The sequence below is a fragment of the Mustela putorius genome, unplaced genomic scaffold (genome assembly GCF_011764305.1).
Source record: "Mustela putorius furo isolate JIRA1106 unplaced genomic scaffold, ASM1176430v1.1 tig00003909_pilon_pilon_pilon, whole genome shotgun sequence".
Classification (NCBI taxonomy): Eukaryota; Metazoa; Chordata; class Mammalia; order Carnivora; family Mustelidae; genus Mustela; species Mustela putorius.
Genome location: NW_025422057.1, coordinates 15016884 through 15041752, shown reverse-complemented (window position 1 = coordinate 15041752; position 24869 = coordinate 15016884). Strand labels below are relative to the sequence as shown.

The 24869-nt window shown below is 33.8% G+C and overlaps 1 protein-coding gene across 1 annotated transcript in view; it reads left to right on the top strand.

Moving 5' to 3' along the window:
- The window catches only part of ATRNL1 (attractin like 1), an 815348-nt gene that overhangs the window by 236868 nt on the left and 553611 nt on the right, over positions 1–24869 (top strand). Inside the window, exon 21 of the mRNA XM_013055772.2 lies at positions 23845–23897. Coding sequence (XP_012911226.2) covers positions 23845–23897 — 53 coding nt within the window. The remainder of the gene's footprint in view (positions 1–23844; positions 23898–24869) is intronic.

The window sequence follows — 24869 nt, the reverse complement described above, 5'->3', positions numbered from 1 at the left end:
ACATTCATTTTTTCTAATTTATATATGACATATAATATTAAAATAATTTTTGTTTCGGAGTTGTCTATATGCACCTATATTAGGTATAAATGTACTGTATTGGACACAAATCATCAACTCTATAATAACTATAAAATTATGAAAAAATAAGAAAGGGTGAATACCAACTTTTGTATCAAAACGAATGGAACTGGAGGAGATTATGCTGAGTGAAATAAGTCAAGCAGAGAAAGTCAGTTATCATATGGTTTCACTTACTTGTGGAGCATAAGGAATAGCATGGAGGACATTAGGAAAAGGAAAAGAAAAAATGAAGGGGGGGGAATTAAAGGGGGAGAAGAACCATGAGAGGCTATGGACTCTGGGAAACAAACTGAGGGTTCTGGGGGTTATGAGTGAGCCTGGTGATGTGTATTAGGGAGGGGACGTATCGCATGGAGCGCTGGGTGTTATACACAAACAATGAATCATGGAACACTACATCAAAAACTAATGGTGTACTGTAGGGTGGCAAATAAATGCATAAATAAACAAATAAGCAAAATAGGTATTTCTCTTAATTTTTATCTGGACCATATGTATTATGAAGCATTAGGCACATTAGCACTTTCCACATGCATTTGTATTTTATTCATTTATATTTTTTCACTTCAATTTCAAAATAAAGAACATTTTCCATGGGAAAAAAATAAAACTTTTATATCCAGAGAAGTCTGTTAACCATGGAAAATGATCAGTTTATTTCTTTTTGTTAAAACAAATATAGTATTTGCTGTAGAATTATTTTAAGCATTTCAAGTTAGAAGAACATATCTTTGACTAGCCACTGAGGTGTCATAGGTTTTCAAGTTCAGAGAAAGTGAACAGACTAGTTTTTATTTTTTCTCCATAGCCTCTAAACTTAAAAAAAGGAAGTGAAAGCACAAGATCTTAGGGAAATTCCTATTAAGGAAAGCTGTTTTTGTCTCAAGACCAATGGATTTAAATCAGAGTTCTGTGTTCTAAGACAGACGATACTTCTAATATTTCACTGAATACAAAATTCATAAGTAGGGCCACCTTCTTGGGTGTGTGTCTAGAAGGGCATCGTGCTTGGTTTAATGTACTGCTATCACCATCTTGAAATTCTTAATAAATTTTTAGCAAGAGCCTTACATTTTTATTTTGTACTTCTTCTTGCCTCCCTCTGCCACAAATTATGTATCAGGTCCTGGACATAGAGAAGAAATATTCTATTTTTGTTCTAAGATTTGATTATTGCATCAAATAAAACTGACATCTTTAATTTGTACTGTATTTTTACTTAAATGATATAACCATCTATAATAATTTGTGATGTGGTATTTTAGTAAGATGCTTTTGTCTCCAGATTAGTGAGAGCAGTATTTTAATTCATTGAAATCATGGGATTATCACTTTAGAAATACAAAGTAACCGGATTTGGCATATGTATGAAATAGTAGAAAAATAAATTATATAGTTCTGAATGATGAAAGTACAATTTGCCTTAGTTCTTATTTATGATTTTTGTAAGCAAGGGAAAAATTGGAATACTAATTTGTACGGTACTTTGTATATAGCCTTTCTAGATAGAATTATATTCATTATTTTTTCTTTGTTTTATTTATTTGGCTTTTGAGTGCAGGGCACTGAAAATAGGATCATCATTCTTAAAGCAATTATTTTCAACAGTGTGCTTATACTAAAAAAAAAACACTCTTATTAGGAAGCAAAGCTAGTCATTCAAATCGCCAAATAATTATTAAGTTAATGCTTATACTATTAATGAAGATGAATATCACATAGTTTTTGCTGAAAGTATCTTTCAGGCTAACAGTGGAGACACCAGCCAAAATGTAATATACTAATTTGCTGTTTCAGTGATTTGAAATGCTTGGGAACCTTTCCCTTTTCACAGGACGATTTTTGTTTGACTTTAAATTTATAGTTGGACATCACATCTTGTGTATTTATACCTCCTCAAACTAAAATTTTATAACCTCTTCCAACTAAAATGCATTCTCTTCCTGTATGTTAATGTGTTCCTTGCATTATCTGTGCACTCGCCTGTAACCTTTGCTAGAATGAAATTCTCTGGGGACCATGTCATCTGTACCACAGTGTAAGTGTTTAGTAAATTTATACTGGAATGGAATGAAGAACATTTTGCTGGAGTACTGAAAAGGCAGGATTAATTTACCTTGGAGGGATCAGGAAAGTTTGAGAATAGGATACTTGAGCTGGAACTTGAAGGAGGAGGTGAAATATTCTGGGTGGAGAATATAGTAAACAGAAGGAGAAACTTTATCAGTAAAACAAGGGAGTGAAAATGAAGAAGGTTATAGCATTTCAAGCTTTTGCTCAAGGACACAGACAGCTGGCAAGAGCATTGCTCTGACCCCTACAATGAAAGAAACAAGAGCTGGGAAAACTGAAAATCCATGACTTTTCTGGAAATCACTGCAGAACCGAGACTACAGGGTAAACAAATAGCCAAAAGTCTGAAGGGAAACCAGAGCTTTCCGGGAGACATGAGACAGGAACACTGGCTTACCTGCAGTGAAACGAACTGGAAACGTAGAAGACTTGAGCTGAGGTAGTTGATAGACTGCTGTTGTAGTTTGGACGGGCAGTAGAGTGTAGAGCTCTTGGTGGGGGTCCACAGGGATTGGGGTCCCCCAAGGGCTCTTTCTAGAATTTTTTCCCCATGCACCCCACCAGTTGCTCAAGGAAGAAAATGGAGAATATTTCAAGAATGCATTTCCTGTGATGTAAGCTGGGGGAAGGGGAATAGCAGAAGCAGACAGGGTGAACAGGGCTTCAGTAATGGGGCCAAAATGTTCATTCAAAGAAGCACTGCATTATTTGCCTTGCCAGGGTTCTGGCTCTGACCTAAACCACAGCTGGAACTCAGAAATGGTCACTTAAAACATTATTTAATGGAGATATGAACTGTAAGATAAATATGTAATGATATGTAAAGATAAATATGTAATTCTCTACGACACTTGTTTACTTTTGAGGAGTAACATGCTGACGTCAAAGAAAACACAATATATTATTTTTGTAACATGTATCAGTTTTACAGTGTGAAGGTCATGCATATTTGCATTCTGTGAAATGCAGTGTCTCTCACTCACTCAAATTCCTGTTCAATGTAATAGTGTAAGGAAGGTCAGTAGTTAATTTTTTTTTCTTCAACCTTATAACAACCGTTGTGATAGACACTAGTGTTCTTCAGTGGGAGAGAATTTATTTTAATAAAATAAAAATGGTAAAAGAAGTTTTGATAAAATGTTGTGGCAGATACTTACGATATATCTTGCTAATAACTCCCTTGGCTGTCATACTTTCACCAAAGCTGTAGGGACAGTTTCCTGTCCTTTCCAGGGTTCCACATAAAGTAGGAGAATCTTTGTTCCTCTTTCAGTTCCAGAGATACTTATTTCTGCCCAGTGCAACCAGGAAATATAAGATAGTTTATGCCAAAATGGGTCCTCCTCCACCAATGAAGGGTGAGTGTTTATCCTGCATTTCCCATTGTGTCACAGTGCTTCCTGAGATGACTACCCTCGGCAAGCACCCCCATCCTACCTTGGCATCTGCTACTGAGGTAATTCCAGCTAATGCAGTTGCTCCTGAAGGTGGCTCTTGGTAACAGGCCTTCATCAGGGGATCTTATGGTTAGAAGACTTACCAGGGGCAGTAAGCACTATGTAATGCTAACAGTAAGTGTGATAGTGGTTATCCTGGTGTGTTATAGGATGATTATTGAGAATATAACTGTGTTTGATAGACTGAAATATAGGCTGGAGGAGAAGTGCTGGTTTGTGCAGCAACCTTAGCACTTGAAAGTCTTGGCAGGGTGGATCATAACTATGACCGTGGATTTGGCTGGCTTTTATTAACTGTCATAAAGCCTTAAAGAAAGAGACTTCCATCAACTCAGGGCATCCTGTGAATATCACTTGGTCTTCATGACAGCATTTGATGAACCTTAACTTCGATAGCTATAGAGAGCAGAGTATGTTGAATTTATGCCTGGGATTTAATTACTAGTTTGGCTGGCTGCAAATGAAACTGAAAGATGAGCCATGACAGGTACCCATGCTAGAGTCACTGCCTGGTGAGAACGAGTGGGAGTTTGAGGCATACAGGGGGGACACTTCTAAGTGTGACCTCAGAGTCTTGAATCCTAGATTCATTCCCTGGAAAACTCCTGGGTAGAAGTCATACTCTTCTGTCATTTGATAGAGTAAGGTCACTTCCCTTTCCCTGCCAACAATGCAAAGATTTCACCTGATGTTTATGTTTCATAAGAAGATGTTTGTCTTCTTCCAGAGTGCACCCTGCCTCCATTTATTGTCTCCAGATCAGTAATAAGTGTCAGGTCTCAGTGTAGCATGATTGGGAAGACACAGTCTCTGCTGTAGATAGGTAAGAGATAGCTTGCCACTGAAAAAGTTGCAGGGCCTGAGCAATATGCAGAGACAGGAACCAGCAGTGGGTATATGAGAATTACCTTGAGGGTTTGGGATTAGGGAGTGTGAAATCTAAGGCTGGAGAAGGGAGAATTTATTGATGATATCATATCACTCTCCTATGATCCAGGATTTCATGCCTTAGTGATATACCTGTAGTTGCTGATGGGTTTTTAAAATGTGAGCATGCTGATTGGCTGTAGTATATAGGTGAGGAGATGCTGTAACTGTCGAGGAAATGTTGAGCATTGGAGTCAGGAAACTCAGGAAGTTGGATATGTTGGAATACAAATATTACATAATATCCGGTAGACTATTAATTGATTCTGTTTTCTTGGAGGTTTTCCAGAGCACTTTCTTCATTAAGACAATAAAGAGTACAGTTGTAAGGGGAACTCTGGAGTCTTTGAAACTCAGTGATGGCTGTTGTCATGGTAGACAAGAGAAAATATTACCTGTCAATTGGGTTCCCTAGTATCAGCGTGGTTATGTTAGGATTCCAAAATCGTAAAGGATGGGTGGTTGTACCTAACTCTTAATTACCTTAACAGTTAACAAGACCAGATGGCTAACAGGATGTGTTAGTTGGCAAGAATTTGTGGTAATGCCTAAGTGAGTTCTGAGGGATGAACTAATTTGGCAACCAAGTAGATTATTGTTTGACTTAAATTACCAGAAAAAGAAAAAAAATCATGAACCAGTAAGCAGAAGGTTGATGTCAGCTGTCCCAGTGGAAAATTGTGAATCTTCACTCTTAGGATTCCAGTCTGAAATGCTGGTTCCCAGCACCCATCAAATAAAGTAAAAGAAGCACCTGTACCATCTCATCGATATACACAATAAATACTTCTCCACTGTTTCTCCAAAGGGACCTCAACTCATTTAGTAGATAATTGGTCATGGGAAAAGGCACAAAGATACTTCTGAGGGGCTTTGGATAAGGTATATGAATTGGTATCAAGTACCAAAAATATCATTAATTTATTTGCTTAAAAATTTTTTTCAATATTGCTACCATGTATCTTAGGAAGTTGTGTTAGTTCTTCTTAAGACACCATTGACAATTTTTATCTTAACTGCAAGTGACGAAAAAAAAACCAAAAACATGTTTCTGGATTGGCCCTCGATTAGACCTTTTCTAATCTACTACTTTTTTTTTTTTTTTTTTGTTCTGTTGTGTTAGTCCCCACACGGTGCATCATTAGTTTTTGTGCGTGGAGCACTGGGTGTTATACACAAACAATGAATCATGGAACACCACATTGAAAACTAATCTACTTCTGATTACCAGAAAATATCTGAATTCCAACAAGTCAGTAAAGTGTTCTTATGTCTTGTAGACAGTAAATGTGAAGGTCAAAGTATTTTGGTTGGGCAGAGGAAAACATTATTAGGTCAATGATTCTCAATGGGGATGGAATAATGTTCTCTAGAACTTTATGGATTTTCATAATTAATAATCTTGAAAAGTAAGGAGTGCTCCTGGCATTTAGAGATGAAGAGTCATAGCCTCTTTGTAAAAATGGGAACTTATGGGGACTAGGTAATAAATTGAATTTTGGTATAAATCTATTTAATTGATTATATTGGGTCTGCAGACTCACTCTGTGGTAATTTTCCCTGTCTCTAAGTGCATAATTGGAATGGGTATATGTTGCCTCTTGTAGAACTGCATATTATTTTTGATCTGTGAGAAATGAGCTGTTAAGGCAGAAAGGGCCAAGTGGAAGAAGTCTCTGAAACTCCTTTCATTCACTCTGAACTCAATCAAGATAGTAAATCAGAAACTGGAGATCTCATGCCAAGACAGATAACAGGCTGTTGAAATGGAGAAAATGAGGAAGTATTATATTTTAAGTATGAGCTGATCTTTGAGTGGTTAAAATATGGACAAGATTATGATGAAATGCCACGGAAAATATATTTTCCGTCTTGAAGCCCATCACATGTCAAGGCATTCATTCAGTTTTTGATATTTAAAAAGACTTTGGAAACTATATCATTTCATTGATTTTAGGAAATAGATGACAGATTGGAAAAAGATACAGTAATATTAGAGCAAAAGGAGTTAGACTGTAGGCTTCTGGGAGCATTTTATGAGTCCCATGTTGAAAAACAATTGTCAGCCCCCAAGTAAATAATTTTAATGTGTGATTTCTACCACAAAGATTTTGTGCTACAAATTAAAAAAATATGTTGGCTAGAAATAATATAACTTTAATCACTTTATTAATGAAATCCAATCTGTTAATAAGTTGATATGACTAATAATACTTGGTTTATAGTCTACTAAAAGGAGTCTCAGATATTTTCTAGACATATGGTGTACTCAAAGATGTGTATTGTACATAGCTGTGATGCAATTTCCTGACATGATGAACACATTTTTGTTAAGTTCTAATCAGAATTGTATATGGTATATTTTCAAGTCACATGGTTGCATTTCTAGAAAATTCAGTGTATGTTGTAAACATGCAAAGCTACTCTGCATTTATATGTAAAATGGATGTAAGTTCTAGATTCAAATAATTATGAACAAAAAAATCCTGTTCATGGTTCAAAAAGCCATGTTGTTCAAAAGTTACATGGGTTTTGGATCAATTATTTTTTGTTGTTTTGTGGAGTTGCCTTGTGCACTCAGGATGTCTATAATCCTTGGCATCCTTTTTAGCCCTTTTAGTACGTTCTATTAGAAATCCATAATTATTGGGGCACCTTGGTGGCTCAGTCAGTTAAGCATCTGTCTTTGGCCCAGGTCGTGATCCCGGGGTCCTGGGTTTGAGTCTCTTATCAGGCTCCCTGCTCACCTGGGAGTCTGCTTCTCCTTCTGCCTGCCACTCCCAGTGCTTGAGCCCACTCTCTGTCAAATAAATCAAAAAAATCTTTTTTTTAAAAAAGATTTTATTCATTTAACAGAGAGAGAGATCACAAGTAGGCAGAAAGAGAGAGGGGGAAGCAGTCTCCCCACTGAGCAGAGAGATCGATGTGGGGCTCAATCCCAGGACCCTGAGCTGAAGGCAGAGGCCCTAACCCACTGAGCCACCCAGGCACCCCCCAAAAAATCTTTAAAAAAAAGAAGAGAAATCCATAATTATGGAGATAAATAATTGTTACCCTAAAATTTATCTCCACTGAGAACCAGTTACCTCATCAGTTTGTGTTTTTTTTAGCCAAAGAACTTTGTTATTTCATTTATTCCACATCAGATCTTAGAGCAATTTATTGACTACTTGAGAAGGTTGTATATATTGGTAGGATTGTTAGATACCATGTTGGTAGATTAATGAAAATGAATGGGTTTGTCCAGAATCATATTTTATTTTTTCCCACAATAAATTGAAGACTAAATTTCTCAAAAACATTTGGAATTATAAAATAATTATATGAGATATAGGTCACTATTACTAAGCAGGATCTTTTAATTTAATAAATTAATCCATAATTGAATATTCTTTTCCTTATAAACTTTTCACTGATTATGGCTTTTTCATAGCTCTTATGTTAGGCTCAAGATACTAGTTCTCAAAATTAGTGTGAAAAAGAAATCTTTGGAAATATAGTGACTTGAATTCTAGTTTGGGGACCCAAATTTTGCTTTATTACAAGTATTCTAGGTGACTGTGAAGTAATAGTCCTTTATGTACTTTGGGAAATATTCCCTTAGGAGGATAGTCTTCTGAGTACTTTTTCCTCCCTAGTTTACCTTTAGGCCAGTGATGTCTAAGATTATTACCTATTTTTCCGTATTTTTCTATTTTGTTATATCTAGTCTTTTTTTTTTTTTTTTTTTTGTGGGAAAGAGGCAGAGGAAGATGTCAATGCCTTTTCCATTTCAGGAAGATCAAACTTGTGCCTTCTTTTTTAGACTAGTTTCTGGCACATAACAGGGACTTTGTAAAATAAATATCTTAGGATTTTTGTTTTTCCCGATTTCTCTTGTCACTTTTAAAAGTCTTCTGTATTGGGAATGAGGAAGTACAGTACCTATTTCATCACTGTGCCCTAATCTCCGTTGTTATTAAACAAAAAAATACAAAGGAATCATTTGCTGTACAACCTACCTTTTTATACTATATCAATTTGCATATCGATTATCAGCTTCATAAACAAGATTGGATAAACAGATGGTAAATACAGTCTTCACATACTAATGCTAAATATTGCTTATGTTTTCCACCTCATTTTTGCCCATTGTAGTCACAACTATAGTTTGACTTAATGGTTTATCTGTGCCGATGAGCCACGCAGCCTTAATACCTATGAAATAAGATATTTGAGGAACACCTATGCTTGCTTTATTTCAGAAACATTCTGTCAGTGAGATACCATAAAGACATAAATCTCAGCATATCAGTTGAGCAAACAGGTTGCTAATTCAGTTTAATCTTGCCCCATGTGAAAACAGATTTAATACTATCTACCTCCAATTCTCCAGGAAGGTGCTCTCCTGGTAAGAAGTCCAGCGTAAGTAAAAAATACCCCTGGTGTCAAGAATATGTTTGGGTTCTTTTGGAATATGTCTTCCTGCATTTAAAACTTTTGGATTTGTAGGAACACACTTCCAAATCTGTTAGCTTTGCAATTCGTCTTTCTTAGCCCCAGAACTGCACTAGATAGTATTTCATTTAGTTATCAATTGTGTAAACTTTCTGAACACAGCCAGGCTGTTTTCTAGTTACTGTTAGTTAGGTTGGAGGTCATGTAATTGGGTTCTGACCAATAAACATTAAATAATGTCCATCATTCCAGGCCTGGTCCCTAAAAAGTTATGTGCCACACATCCTCTTTGCCCCCATTCAGTAGTACAGTGAAGAGGAGGACGAGGACTTGAACGATCACGGAGCTCATGAACATCTCCGTTCCGGAAGACTGCATGAAGCCAGATGTCTTCCCCAACTCCTCCTCTCCATACCGGACTGTGTCTTAAGTTACAATCAGACATTTATTGTGGAGAAGTACTGAGAATTCAGAGTTTTTTTTTTTTTTTTTTTTTTTTTTTTTTTTTTTTTTTAGTAGTAGTTAGCATACCCTTCCATGAGTAATTATTGTTCCTTTGGCACTTTGCTTGGCATCCTTAATTAAAGCACTTTCATTTGAATTACCTTAAATGAAAGGTATTGATTAAGTGTGTCTTCTGGTATTAGTTTAGTGAATTATCTGTGGGGTGTTTGGGTCAATTTGTTCTTTTATCCACATTCATCTCTTATAGCCTTTGCATACTTTCCATTTCTTTTATTAGAGCTATTCTCATTGGAGGCTGTCTCTTAGGAGACTAGCATAGTCCTTGATCTCCAGTTTGATTATTACATTGATATAAGACATAGCAGAGTTACGTGGTTTTAATTCTAGATGGTCAGAATAATTCTAGATGGTGTGTAGGTTATACTAATTGTAAGTAATTGGAATTGGAAACAATTACAGAAAGAAACAGACTTAAATACCAAAGGAAAAAAATGTACTTTAAACTTTCAATTTGTTTTGGTCATTCTATATTTATTATTAAAAATTATGTTAACATATCAGAGGATGAAATAGTCTCCTAGTATATTCCAATGTAACCTTCTGTGAAGAATTAAAGTACAGTAAATTTCAACATTTTAATGTAGAACATATATCTGGTGTATGTGTAGATGTTTTATCAAAATATGGATGCATTTCAAATCATGTGCATTTTAAGATGAATTACCGCTATATACTGCTCTGCCAGTTTGATTCATTTCTGGCGGCCTCAGTGCAACACTCGTACTTCTAGGAAAAAAGATAGATGATTGAAAATATTCCAGTGTAATCTGTTTCTCAAATAATTGTCTTTTGGTCTTGCTTTGACATTTGCAGGTACAAATATAATGTCCTTTATTTTTATGTTTTTACTTTTCTTCATCGGTGTCATTACTGTCATCATACTTAACATATATTGAACTCCGCCAAATGCCTATCTCTGGGCCAGGTACTTGTATTTAATTCCTACAATAATTTTGTAAAGTGGGTAGTATTATTATCCCCGTTTTACTCTTAAGGGCACGGTAACTTACAAAAGTTAGTTTGTTCAAGGTCACACTTTAATTACTGTTAGAGTAGAACTTCCATCTAGGTTTCTCTAACTAAAATAACAGTGTTCTTTACTTACTATATACCCATCATTTTAAAAATTTGTAAAAGATTTAATTATTTATTTTAGAGTGAGAAAGCATGCATGTACATGCACACAGGAGCTGGGAGGGGGTGCAGAGGGAGAGGATCTCAAGCAGATGCCCTGCTGAGCCTGGAGCCTGGCCTGGGTCTTGATCCCATGACCCTGAGATTACGACCTGAGCTGAAATCAAGAGTTGGTTGCTTAATTCACTGAGCCACCCTGGCACGCCCCCCCATCATTTCCTTATTAAGGTTAATTGGCAAAAGAGAATTGAGGCACTATTTCTGGATTTGTTGAAAAATATATGAATACTATTTGTGAGTTATTAAATGACAGTTTTAATATAAAATATTTAGTAATTAATTAAAATTAAGTATTGTTTAGATAACCAAATTATTAATACTGTTTTTTCCCTAGGGAAAGAATTATATAATGTAGAGATTGATTTTATTCTTCAGAGACTTGTGCTCTAACTATACTAAGTTTCAGATTAATCACTCTTCAGTTTACATTTTTTTAATGTGAAATACTTTGTAATTTATCAGTAATTTCAATTTTTATTTTATTTTAATCCATTATCTTTAGCCTTTGCCCCTTAATTTTAAAGACATTGAATTAGTATTTTTTTAATCTTTTCATTGACTGATTTTGTCAATGTGGATATTTTTTGATGGACTTTAGTCTTTTTTTTAACGATTTTATTTTATCTAGCTAGCTAGCTAGCTATCTACCTATCTTACCTATTCTATTTATTTGTCAGAGACAGAGAGAAAGAGCACACACAAGCAGGGGAATGGCAGGCAGAGGGAGTAGCAGGCTCCCTGTTGAGCAAGGAGCCTGATGCGGGGCTTGATCCAAGGACCCTGGGATCATGACCTGAGCTAAAGGCAGGCACTTAACTGACTGAGCCACCCAGGCATCCTTAATGGATTTTAGTTTTTAGGGCAGGTTTTGGTTCACAACAATATTGAACAGAGGTACAGACATTTCCCACATACCCCTTACGTAACACATAGCTCTCTCCATTATCAATACCTTTTACCAGGCTGGTACGTTTATTATAATTTATGAACATACACTGGCACATCATTAAAACCCAAAGTCCCAGAGTGCCTGGGTGGAACAGTCCTTTGAGTGTCTGACTCTTGATCTTGCCTCAGGCTATCGTCTCAGGTCTTGGGATCAAGCCCCGCATTGGTCTCTGCTCAGTTTGGAGTCTGCTTGTCCCTCCCCTTCGGCTCCTCCCCACCTCCCACATATACTTTCTCTCAAATAAAATAAAATAAAATGACCCAAATCCAAGTTGACATTAGGGTTCACTCTTGGTCTTGTACATCCTGTAGGCTTTGGCAAATGTATAAATGACTGTACCCACCAGTATAGTATCAGAGTAGTTTCAATGCCCTGAAAATTCCCTGTGCCTCTACTATTCATTTGTCTCCCCTAACTCCTTGCAAGCACTAATCTTTTATTGTTTCCATGGTTTTGCTTTTTACAGAATGTGATGTAGTTGAACTCATACAATATGTAGACTTCTCAGATTGGTTTCTTTCACTTAATAATAGACATTAAAGTTTCCTCCATGTATTTTCATGGCTTAATAGCTCATTTCTTTTTAACGCTGAATAGTATTTCATTGTGGGGATGTGCCATAGTTTATTTGTCCACTCACCTGCTTACTGAAGGACATCTTGATTGCTTCCAAATTTTAGCAGATATGAATAAAGTCATGGTAATTATTTATTTTCACTTTTCTCTGTGGACATAAATGTTCACCTTCTTTGGGTCAATACTAAGGAGAACAGGTGCTGGGTCATATGTTGTCAGTATGTTTAATTTTGTAAGAAACTATGAGAATGTCTTTGAATATGGCTGTACCATTTTGCATTCCCATCAGCAATGACTGAGGTTTCCTGTTGCTCCATATTCCACTACTTACGAGCGACTGGTGCTGGTGTTCTGGATTTTGCCTGTTCAAAATTGTGTGTGGTTGTTACACACAAAAGTCGATACACACAGTGTGTGTATCTTGCTGTTTTACTTTGAGTGTCCCTGATGACATAGGACGTACAGCATCTTTTTGTGTGCTTATTTGCTATATCTTAGTTGTGTATATTCTTTGGTGTGGGGTCTTTGGCCCATGTTTTAATTAGGTTATTTGTTTTCTTATTATTGAGTTTTAAGAGTTCTTCATGTATTTTAGATAAAGTCCTTTATCAGATACATCTTCTTCAAATATTTTCTTCTAGTCTGAGACTATATTGTGTTGTGTTGTGTTTCTCACCCAACAACTTGATATTCATCTAAGCTGTTGCTTTCAGGTAGCTGTAATTGGATCCTTTTCAATGATGTAGAGTATTTTGTTGCACTATTATACCACACTTCATTTATTCATTCTCCTATGTCTTATTTGATAATCTCAGTTTTGTTTTTGTTTTACATGAAAATTAATGTGCTTATTATTCTTCACATGTATATCTCCTGGTTCACAACTGTGTGCATTTTTGCCAGGCATGTATTTGGTATCCATATTTTCAATTTCAGAGCATTAACTGTTTTGTAAAATTATTACATCAAATTATATCCTTTACAGGGCTGTATAAGTTTTTTTAATGTCTATGCACTTGACAATACTTGCTATTAAAAGATATTTTAGTTTTAAGGATTCTGATATTGCATGATATTGTATTTGGATTTTCTTAAGAATTAAAGTTCTTGGGTGCCTGTGTGGCTCAGTGGGTTAAAGCCTCTGCCTTTAGCTCAGGTTGTGATCCCAGGGTCCTGGGATGGAGCCCCGCATAGGGCTCTCTGCTCGGCAGAGAGCCTGCTTCACTTCCTCTTTCTCTGTCTGCCTCTCTGCCTACTTCTGATCTCTGTCAAATGAATAAAATCTTCAAAAAAAAAATAAGAATTTAAGTTCTCGAAGATTTATGTGCTTAATCTTTAAGAGATCAATTTTTCTCTTTTATGAAATTGTCCTCTTTCAAATGTCTTGTGTTTTTTTTTTTCCTCCTGGATTCTTAATGTTATGTAATGATTTTTATACATTCTAGATGCATGTCTTTTGTTGGTGATATGTGTGGTAAATACCACTATGTGGTCTGCATTTTCATTGTTTTCTGTGTCTTTCATGAAGAGACATTCTTAATTTTAATATAATCTGAAACATCAGTCTTTTCCATATGGTTAGTGATTTTGGGGGGGGATTCTGTTTAAAACTTCCTTGTCTTCTCCATTATTAGGTAATATCCCGATTGTGGCCAAATGACCCTAGGTTATGTGGAAAGGTCTTAATTATTTCTTCACAATAAGATATAAACTATTCAATTCTTTAAAAGAATATAAACTATTTAGATTTTTAATTTTTCTTATGTCTATTTTATTCTTTTGTTTTTAAACAAAAATTGTTGGTATACTTAATTCTTCTTATAATTATTTTTTTCATTTATCATGTCAGGAATTTTAGAAAGTTCAGCCAGTGCTCTTCAAATGTTTCTTGTTTTCTGTTTCCTCTGTCTTCTGCTTTGGGACTCCAGTAACACCATATCTTTTATGTCTCTTTCATATTTTTCTCCTGTCTCCTGACCCGTTTTTCAGTTCACTTTTCTACTGTGTCCAATTTGCTCTTAATCTCATTCATTCAGTTCTTAATTTTGGTTACTGCATTTTCATTTTGTTGTTATTATAGTTCCCACTTTTTTCAGATTAAATTCTTAAACTTATCTATTACAGTTTCTAATTGTCTTTTATTGTTTCTATTTTTTAAGGCAGATTTCTCTTCCATTATAATAAAGATCATTATTTTAAGAACTGTGTCTTTTTCCTGATAATATCTGGATTGCCATATCCCTGTTTCTGGTAGCTCCTGTTTCTTGTTTTCTTACCTATTTCCATGTCGGGTTATTTTTCATTTTGTCCTCAATAGCATATTTACAAAATCTAATTATAGATTGAGACCTTGTATGAAATCTTTTCCAAAAAGAATGTAATCCTGCTATGTGCATGAAGACAGTAGAACCTTAATCACTTTTAGAGATAAGTGTCCTTCAAAGTAGATCTGCAGGCTCTGGAAGGCTTCACTATGCTCTAATTCCCAAGATTACTCTTTAGGACTTAGCTCACCAAACTTTGGTGGGCCTGGACTCTAATCCATTTTCCTGTGAAATATTGTCCTTATCCATAATTAGAGACAAGAGGATTCCTAAGATGATCCAGGGAGTCCATCCTTTTCTGCATCTGGGCCTGGTAATTTTTCATTCTTAATCTTCAGCCTTTTAAGCTGAAAAGTAAACTCTGCCTTTTTTAGTTGTCTGTAACTTACTTGGTTAGTTCTATTTATCATTATTAGTCTCTGAAATCCATAAACAGGTTTATAATTTTAAAACCTGTGCCTACCTCCTGTACTGTTTGAGGGTTTACCTTACCTTTGGTTCTGATATTTTAAGTTAAATTGCCTTAGAAATATGTTATTAATATTGATACTGTGCTACTCCCTAATATCCTATTTTTCTTCATATTATGTAACATTTTAATGGGTATTTTTAGAGAAGAAACAAAACAAAAGCAAGTGAGTTTTATCTTGTGTGTACTTTTTATAATTTCTTGGGAAAATGCAAACTTCTTATCAGATTCCCAGCTGTTGTAAATCGTCTGTCATGATATATCAAAATTAAAGTTTCTGAGTAGAAAAAGTATAATCTCATGATAAGATGTATATGTATGTATATTTAAATATTTAATTAATAGGGACAAGATGAAATGCTATATTTTAGCTCTTAGAATATAGAATTATTTTACATTTTGCTTTTTACAGGTTATATTTATAATGCAATGTGATAATTCACAAAAGTGATAGTCATTATTTAGGTGATATTTGCCCTTTCAAAGTCCCTAATATTTCAGTCTAAATCTGTTTTCTTAAAAGGTATGGCTATTTGCTTAGTTTGCTTGTTGGAACAAGAGGATGATTATCCCTTTGCTTTAGACACAGAATACTTTGATGTTATGTTTTTAATTAACCATTCAGAAGGTTTCTGAAGATGTTTAATGTTTGTATCTAATCCTTATACAGAAATATTCTGAAGTTAAAAATATTACTTAACCTACATATTAGAAATATTAGTGTAATTTATATTCAGTATTAATATGTTTAAAGAATTATTTATGTCTATACTTTTCCTTCACATTATTTGACCTCCTATAATCTGAGTTTGAACTTCATCAAATAATTTAATTTCTCAAATTGTTTATTATGTGAATTAGATTAGTATATGTTCATATTTCAAATAAATATATTGAAATATTTTATGGTAAGAAATTTTATGTATAACAAAATATGGTGGACAGACTTGCAATGGTCTCTGTCTCCGGGAATTCACACTATTGTATAGTGTGGGCAGGATTTTTGACTTCTAAACCAGAATATATGGCAAGGATAATGGTATATATCACTTATATAATTATGGCATATCACTTTCATACATATGCTTTAAGTATGTCCTTTTTTAAAAGAAGATTTTATTTATTTATTTGAGAGAGAGAGAGAGAGAGCACCTAGAGGGAAAGTGAGAGGGAGAAGCTGACTTCCCGCAGAACAGACAGCCTTATGTGGGGCTCTGTCCCCAGATGCTGAGATCATGACCCAAACCAAAGGCACGCTCTTAACCAATGAGCCACCAGGCACCCCTTTAAGTCTGTGTCATGCTAGAAGTTTTGCTCTAGAGAATTTCTCCCTTTCTCCCTCACTTTGAAGAAGTAAATGGAGCTGAAGGCATCTTCTGGGAGGTGAGGGCAGCCTTCAGTCAATAATAAATGGGAAACCAAGGTCTTTAGTTCTATAGCCATAAAAAAATAAATTCTGCCAGCAACCTGAGGGAGCTTAGAAGCAGCCCACCCCATCTAACCTTTAAGGGCAACCCAACCCCATATGTAGCAGATCCCAGCTCCAGCCAGTGCCTTGATTGTATCCTAACTCATCTCAGAATCTGAGGACCCAACTTTGCCCTGTGTGCAGACTCCAGGCCCACAAAATCTGTGAGATAATAAATTTTGTTGATTAAAGTTACTAAGCTTTTGTGATTTGTTACTTAGCAATAGAGAACTACTGCAAATATATCCAATTAATCTTTTATTTACTTGAATTATATATTTGTGTATTAAGTATACAATACACACCTTATGTGCTTTTAGGGTTTTCAAACCAGGAGGGGCATCTCAATCTTCCATAGAAAAAATATACTTTCCTGAATGGGCAAAATAATTTTAACAATGCAAATTAAGGCTTTTTAAAAAACAGATTATTTAAAAAGAAATTTTACTTTTGTGTTACTTAACACAGTGGTTTGTTACAAAACAAATCATAGCTTAGGGGCACCCGAGGGTGGCTGAGTTGGTTAAGCATCCCACTCTTGATTTCAGCTCAAGTTATGACCTCAGGGTGATGGAATCAAGCCCTGCGTTGGGTTCCACGCTCAGCAGAGAGACTACTTGTTTCTCTCCCTCTGCTCCTTCTCTTGCTTGTGCTTTTTCTCTTTCTCTCTCTCAAAATAAATTAAAAAAAATAAAATCCTTTAAAAAAAGTAAAACATATCTTAAAACATTTTTTCTTAATCAGAATACTTCACATTCATATATGTAAAATTTTAGTAAGAAAGAATTTAAAATTTTCTTCTTAATATTGCTCTCCTTTTGTTGAAAATAATTGTGAGGTACTCCATTCTGATATTTTAATTTCATTTATGTATAAAGTCTATAATGAAATTGACAGGTTTTAATAATTTTGATTTCTATTCACATTATTATGTAGGTTACATGAAAATGTATAATGGCTGTGCTAAACATTTCAATATAACAGCTGATTATATTTGTAACAGATTTGCATAAGTGGTTATATTAATTGATTTTGACATGTGGGAAATGAGATGGGGGATCATACATTTGCATAGAACAGCATTAGGTGTAAGTGATACATTTATATATATTTTTAAAATTTTTACACATATACATTTATATGTTTATTTGAGATTTCATTAATTTCATCCCTTGGTTGTTTTTTTGTTTGTTTTTCATTTCATCCCTTGTAATGAATATATTTTTCCATTAAGTAAGCAGAGTGTTAACTCTGCTATTAGAATGCAAAATCTTGGATTTTGATTAGAAATATGACAAGTAGACCTGATATCTTTTTCTTTTGTCTTTTTTGAATGAATTAGACATGAAACAAATTTATCTTATAGGATATTCATGTTTATAAGAAGAAATATTTGATTATTCTTGCCTGGTCTCTATCTTTACTATGATGATAACCAACTCCCATACTTCTACATTTACCAGTGAGCTCTTAAAATTCTGCTGTTAGCAAGAGCTCTTCCTTCTCCACCATTTAATTATTATTGGGATGAACGCATGAATTCCCATTTTCTCCAATCATAGATAAATCACTTAGCACTCAACTTGTTCCAGATTTGGTTAGTGGGGGCGACTTCAGGTAAACTTGTATTTTTGTGACATATACCCATCATTTTGTGAATACTTCCTTACTCTGATATAAGAAGATGTTCCAGGCTGATGTTATACCTGTCCTGTCTCAGCCATTTTTTTAAAAGATTTATTTAATTGACAGACAGAGATCACAAGTAGGCAGAAAGGCAGAAAAAAGGAGGGGGTGGGAAGCAGGGTCCCCGCTGAGCAGAGAGCCCAATGCGGGGCTTGATCCCAGGATTCTGAGATCATGACCTGAGCTGAAGGCAGAGGCTTTAACCCACTGAGCACCCAGGCAACCCCTGTCTCAGCCATTTAAAACATGTTTTTGTAGATCTCTGATTCCTTGTAATGAAGAATTATATTGGAGGCCATTATCTTGGTGCTAGATATGTCCTTTGCTAATGAGGTATCTTAATGGACTATTTAGTGAACAGAACTAAGAAATATTTATATGTACAGATAAATACATATATTCATGTACATGTGTACATATGCATCCACATACACACATATACATATTTTAGAAAGCATTACTTAATACCTAGACTTCCAATTCCAATGTATCCCTCCAAGGTTCTTTTGGACCTTCTCTAGTTTAGTATCTGTATGTCTCTTCTTCCTCAGTGAAAGCACTGGCTTCTGGTGATGTAACACACTCCTTATTTGCTCAATTCTCTAATACAAGAAATGCTTTCAGAATTGCTTTGTCTGTATCAATTTAATAAGCAAACCTAAAAAGATTCCAAAGTTTAACTCGTCCACGCTCAGGATTGAGGATATATAGTCAGATACTGTGTTAGGAAGTTATTTGGAATGGTCCCTCTTCTTTTTTCTTCCCTCCCCTCCTCCCTTATTTCTTTCCTTTCTTTTCTGTTCTTCCTCACCTCTCCCTCCGGTTCTCCTCCCTCCCTTCCTTCCTTTCCCTTCACGATGGCTATATGGTATTCATTGGAAATTCATTAGATTCATTTCTTTTAGTTTCTGTTTGGCGGTTTTTTCCCTCTTTCTCATTCTTACTGGTTTTATGTATATATTTCAGAATATGTTGAACACTGACATTCTTTCAAAAGGTAAAAGTACTTAAAAATATACTCAGAGAGATTAGTTCCCATTTCCTCCTTTCTTCTCCAGGGGGTAACTGACTTCATTGTTTCTTGTTTATCCTTCCTGTGATTCATATATATATATGTGTGTATATATATATACATATACGCACACATATATATAAAATATACATGCATATGTTTCTTATATATGTACATATATATATACACACACATATACATATTCTTTTTCTTCTTACACAGAAGGTAACATATCATAGATATGTATCTATATTAGGTCATAAAGATCTTTATTACCTATTTGTTTGGTTTTATTTATTGATGTATAGCACTCCATTATGTTTATGTACTATAGTTTATTTAACAAATCTTGCATGCATGGACATTCAGATCATTTATAATATTTTGTAATTATAAATGATGCTGTATTAAATAAACTTGTGCTCATATATATTCATAATGCTGGTGATTTACTTTCAAATTCCTTTAAGTGGGATTTTTGGGTTGAAGAATAAGTGCTCCCATATATTTGTTAGATATTGCTAAATTCTCCTCCATAGGGATTTTCTCATTTTGCATTCTCACCAGCTCATAATTTTATAGGAGTGCTGTTTGCCCACAGTCTCATTTGTAAGCAGAGCATATTGCTATACTTTTAAAATTTTGACAATCTGATGAGAGAGAAGCGGGCATCTTAGTACAGTTTTAGTTCTTATTTCCCTATTTGTAAGTAAAGTTGAACATTTTTTCACATAGTTAAGAACCATTTCTTTGTGTGTGTGTGTGAATTGTCTGTGTTTTTTGCTAGTTTTTCTATGGAATCGTCAGTCCTTCCCTTATTATTAGAGAGTTCTTTGTAAATTAAGGATTTTAGCACTTTTATGTTACATACATTGTCAGTTTTCTCACAATTTGTCATATTTTTTTTATTTTACTAATGACCTTCCTTTTACCATGCTTTTCAGTATATCCATGCTATCTTGCAATTTTTTTCTTCTAATATGTTTAAAGTTTTATTTTGTATGCTAGGATTTCTGATCCATTTAGAGTTTTTTATATGTGTTTGATATGAGGAATGGATTTGATTTTATATTTTTCCAAATGGCTATCCAGTTTACCATATTTTGCCATTATGGTATTTTACCATAAATACCATTTATGAAAAAAACTTTACTTTGATCATTTAAAATACACTTTTATCATATGATATGCTAGATTTTTAGTATATGATAGTTGAGCTTGTTTGTGGAATTTCTGTTCTGTACCTTTGGTTTTTCTATCAATGCACTGATATTACACTATTTTATTTTACAGACTTTGAGTATATTTTAATATCTTTTAAGTCTCATTGCCCCCAAAGCTCTTCCTTTTCACTGTTTTTTCCCCCTTTTTTAAATTAAATTTTTAATTTTAATTCCAGTATAGTTAACATACAGTGTTATATTACTTGCAGGTATACAATATAGTGATTCAGTAGTTCTGTACATTACTTAGTGCTTATCATGCTAAGTTCACTTTTTAATCCTCATCACCTATTTTGCCCATCCCCCTGCATTCCCTGTCTGATAACCATCAGTTTGTTTAGTTTTTTGCTTTCTCTCTCTCTTTTTCCTTTTCTTGTTTGTTTTGTTTCTTAAATTCCTTATCATATAGTATTTTTTTTCTTCTGGGTTATTTCACTTAGCATTATACTCTCTAGGTCCATAGATGTTGTTAAAAATGGTAAGAAATCATTCTTAATGGCTAAATAATATTCTATTGTGTATACATACCTCAATGTTTCTAACTCCTTTAAAACTTACTGGAATTTTTATTTGGTAAAATTAAAAATTACCTTTCAAATTAACTGCCATCTTATGACATTGCAATGTACCAATGAAAAATAAGGAATGTGTTCGCATATATTTATGCATACTTTTGTGTTTTGCAGGCTGACTTTTATGCCTAAAGTTTCATTATATTTCCTTTGGAACTATTTATTTCCTTAGTTATTTGTAGGCATTAGTGATTTTTTAGATGACAGCTAAAGTTAAATTACTAAAAATTGATATTTAAGTTCCACTCATAATTATACACTTAGAAAATACTTTTAATACATTCAAAATTGTCTCAATACTTATTAATATAAAGCTCTTTAGATAATATATGATTGTCTAAAGAGTTTAAAATTTAAAAGAGAATATAATTCTGTATTGGACACCTTCAAGAACTCTATAAAGCCTCTCCGTTTAATTCTTTTGTTTAAAGGTTTTATTTATTTATTTTAGAAAGATTGTGAGAGTGTGTGCAAGTAGGGGGAGGGGCAGAGGAGGAGAGATAGGGAGGGAGAGAGAATCTGAAGAAGACTCTGAGCTGAGCATGGAGCCCGTCATGGAGCTCTGTCTCACTACTCCAAGATCATGACCTGAGCTGAAACCAAGAGTCAGCCACTTACCCACCCAGGCACCCCTCAGCTTAGTTCTTAACAAGGTGATATTAATTCCTTATTTCTGTAGGAAATGAAAGGCAGGAAAAATTACTTCCTAAACGAGAATATATAATTTCATCCTCCTGAGATAATTTGTAGTTTGGAGAAAATAAAATTTTAACTGTGCCTTTATAAAAATTATATTATGTTGAAGGTAACATCACAATGACTTCTATTCCAATATGATATTAAATAATTTGAATAAACTTAATATTATCAACCAAAATAAATATTGTGTAACTTCCATATGGGAATATAGGTTTGTATCCAGAGCTCTTAATGTCAACATATAGATCAATTAAAAAGTACTTGAAATCCGTAACATTTGTCAAAGTTAGTCATTTTCGACTGCAAATAAGACATGCAGGGAATATTATGCATAGCAATGCAGGCACTATTATTTTGAATATTTCCCTATTCTTAAAGTAGTATTGTGGGTCACCTGCATGGCTCAGATATTTAAGTACCTGCCTTTGGGTCAGGTCACGATCCTGGGGTCCTGGAATTGAGCCCCATATAGGGTTCTCTGCTCAGTGGGGAGCCTGCTTCTTCTTCCTCTTCCTCTGCTGCTCCCCCTGGTTGTGCTCTCTCTCTTTCAAATAAATAAATAAATAATAAAATAAAACAAAAGTAGTATTGAGATATCCATTTGCAACAAGTCATATTTATATTTTGTGACAGAAAAAGGAATTATAATAATATTGTAAATCAGTCCTTCAGTGTATGTTATATATTTGATACTAAGTCATGGGATTTATGGTGGTGAGCCTGAAGGAAGGAACAAAATATAGAAATAGTAGAGAACCTTAAGTGCTTAACCTAGAAATGGTGAGTATGATCATTATATGATCATAATCATGATACTTATGATACCAGTAAAATGTATGTCACACATTTTGAAAGTTGCATTTGGGGAAGTCACAGGAAACCTAACTCCCAAAGTTTCATTGTTTCCCAGAGAATAAAGTTAGTTGTATAAAGGATTATTATATTTCTACTTTAATTTTGCAGTTAATGTAGAAAAAGATTTATTCTTCAACTCATGAATAAAAAAACTAGCAACTCAAGGCTGATAAATGCATTCAGAATGTAACCTGATTATTTAGCCTAATTGTCTCAACTCTTTGACCTTTTATTAGTTAAAATATATATAAAAATTATTCCTGTGTTCTAGTTAACTCTATTAAAACTAAAGACATTTTGAAAGGTCTTATTCATCTTTTAAACTTTTAAATATACTTTAAATATTAAGTCACTTTATTCAGTTAGCCTGGTGTGTTTTATTGTATAATAATTTATTTTGGAGGGTGTTCCAGTGAAAAAACATTATGTGAAATCAAGCTGTATCAGTATTAGGTGCTAACTCTCATTTTAATTGACTTTTGGAAGCAGATATAAAAATGTGAACTTTAGAAATTTTTAGAATATTTATGATCTTCTCCCACTGCTATAATTAAGCATAATTTTGAAGAATTTAATTTAATTTAGAATTCATGATTTGGAATGCTCTTATGTTCTTCTGTTTTTTATTAATCTCACATAAATTCAGAGTTTGAGCAATTGAATTTAGAGTTGGACAATTCAGAAAAAAACTTTTCTTTATTACATAATTGGGGAGATCTTTTTTGAAAATATAGATTCATGTGTAGAAACTGGGAAAAATATATTGATTTCAAAGAATACCAGAAGTAAGAAAATGATGTAGATTTATAAATTCCACAAACTTTCTTCCTTCCCCTTAAAGTGTCTCTATATCTTTATCAAGACTTTCAATTTCTTTTTCTATTATTAAGGAAGAATATTTATTCCCAGACTCCTAGTCTTATCCTATCTGCCTTGTGACATTCCCTTTTATCATCTTGTGTGTGACTATTTGTCATCACTGTTTCTTTTCTCTACTCATGCTCAAATATTGGCTTTTTACTTTAATTATTTTAAAGTTTTCTTTTAAAACTTTGATTAATGAGTTTGATTAATGATTAATTAGTTTTTAAGATGTTTTAATGTAGAGTTTATTGTTTTTCTTAAAGAAAAATACGGAGTTTTGAATTTTGTTGCTCAGCAGTAGATGAGTTTTTTTCCCTATTTATAGGTTTAATTTCTGTCATTTTAATTTATTTTTAATTTTTTATTGTGTTATGTTAGTCACCATACAGTACATCATTAGTTTTTGATGTAGTGTTCCGTGATTCATTGTTTGTGTTTTTATTTCTGCAGATGTGACTCTGAAAATCGCTATGTTGGTAATCCACTTAGAGGAACATGTTATTGTAAGTACTTTTACTTTTTCATTTTAAGTAATTAGTATTTTTAGTTTTAGGTGATTTTGCAGATTATAAAATTCATCTTGCATGCTGCTGTTGTCATTAGTATGTTACCACTGCTATTTCTTAAATCGTATAATATAATTCCATATATGTTGCTAAGAAAGGCAGTCTTTTTGCTATATTTTAAAAATTATATTTGGTGCATTTTTTTCTACTCTTGAAGAGTGACATAGCAGTAGATCTTATTCTGGAAGTGGAAACAAAAATGAGATTTGAGTAATCTCAACTGATTTTAATGTGGTCTTTTCATTTTGATTAAATTTTTAACGAACAGAATTTTGTGATAGATTTTTGCAGGGGGCAGTTTTGGTCATCACTAAAAAGCAGTGTTGAATTGTTACTGTAAGATACTTTCACTGGGTAGTGATCATATGAGAGATGTATGATAAACCTTTTAAGAAAGAATTTTTCAAATGGTTATACCATTTTACATTCCCATCAGGAGTATATGAGTTTCAGTTCCTCAAGTCTCTAAATTTCATATGGTCAGTCTTTTTAATTTTAGCTGTTCTAGTAGGTGTGCAATGGTATCTAATTCTTATTTACATTTTTCTAATGAGTAGTGATGTTAAACATATGTTGTGATTATTTGTGATAATTGTGAATATTTGGTTTATATATATTTTATTTAATGAAGTGTGTTTAAATCGGTTTTCCACTTTTAAAAATTGAATTGTTTTCAGGGTACTTTATGTATTCCCGATACAAATATTTTATGTGACATATAATTTGCATTTTTTTTTGTGGCTTGTCTTTTCACTCTAGTAGGAGTATTTTTTTTTTTTGGAAGAGGAGTTTTAATTAAAATGAAGTTCAACTTATTAATTGTTCTTCTGAGAAATCTTATCCTAACCTAAGATCACAAAGATTCCCATTTTCTTTTAGAAGTTTTCTATTTTTATGTTTTTGTTTAAG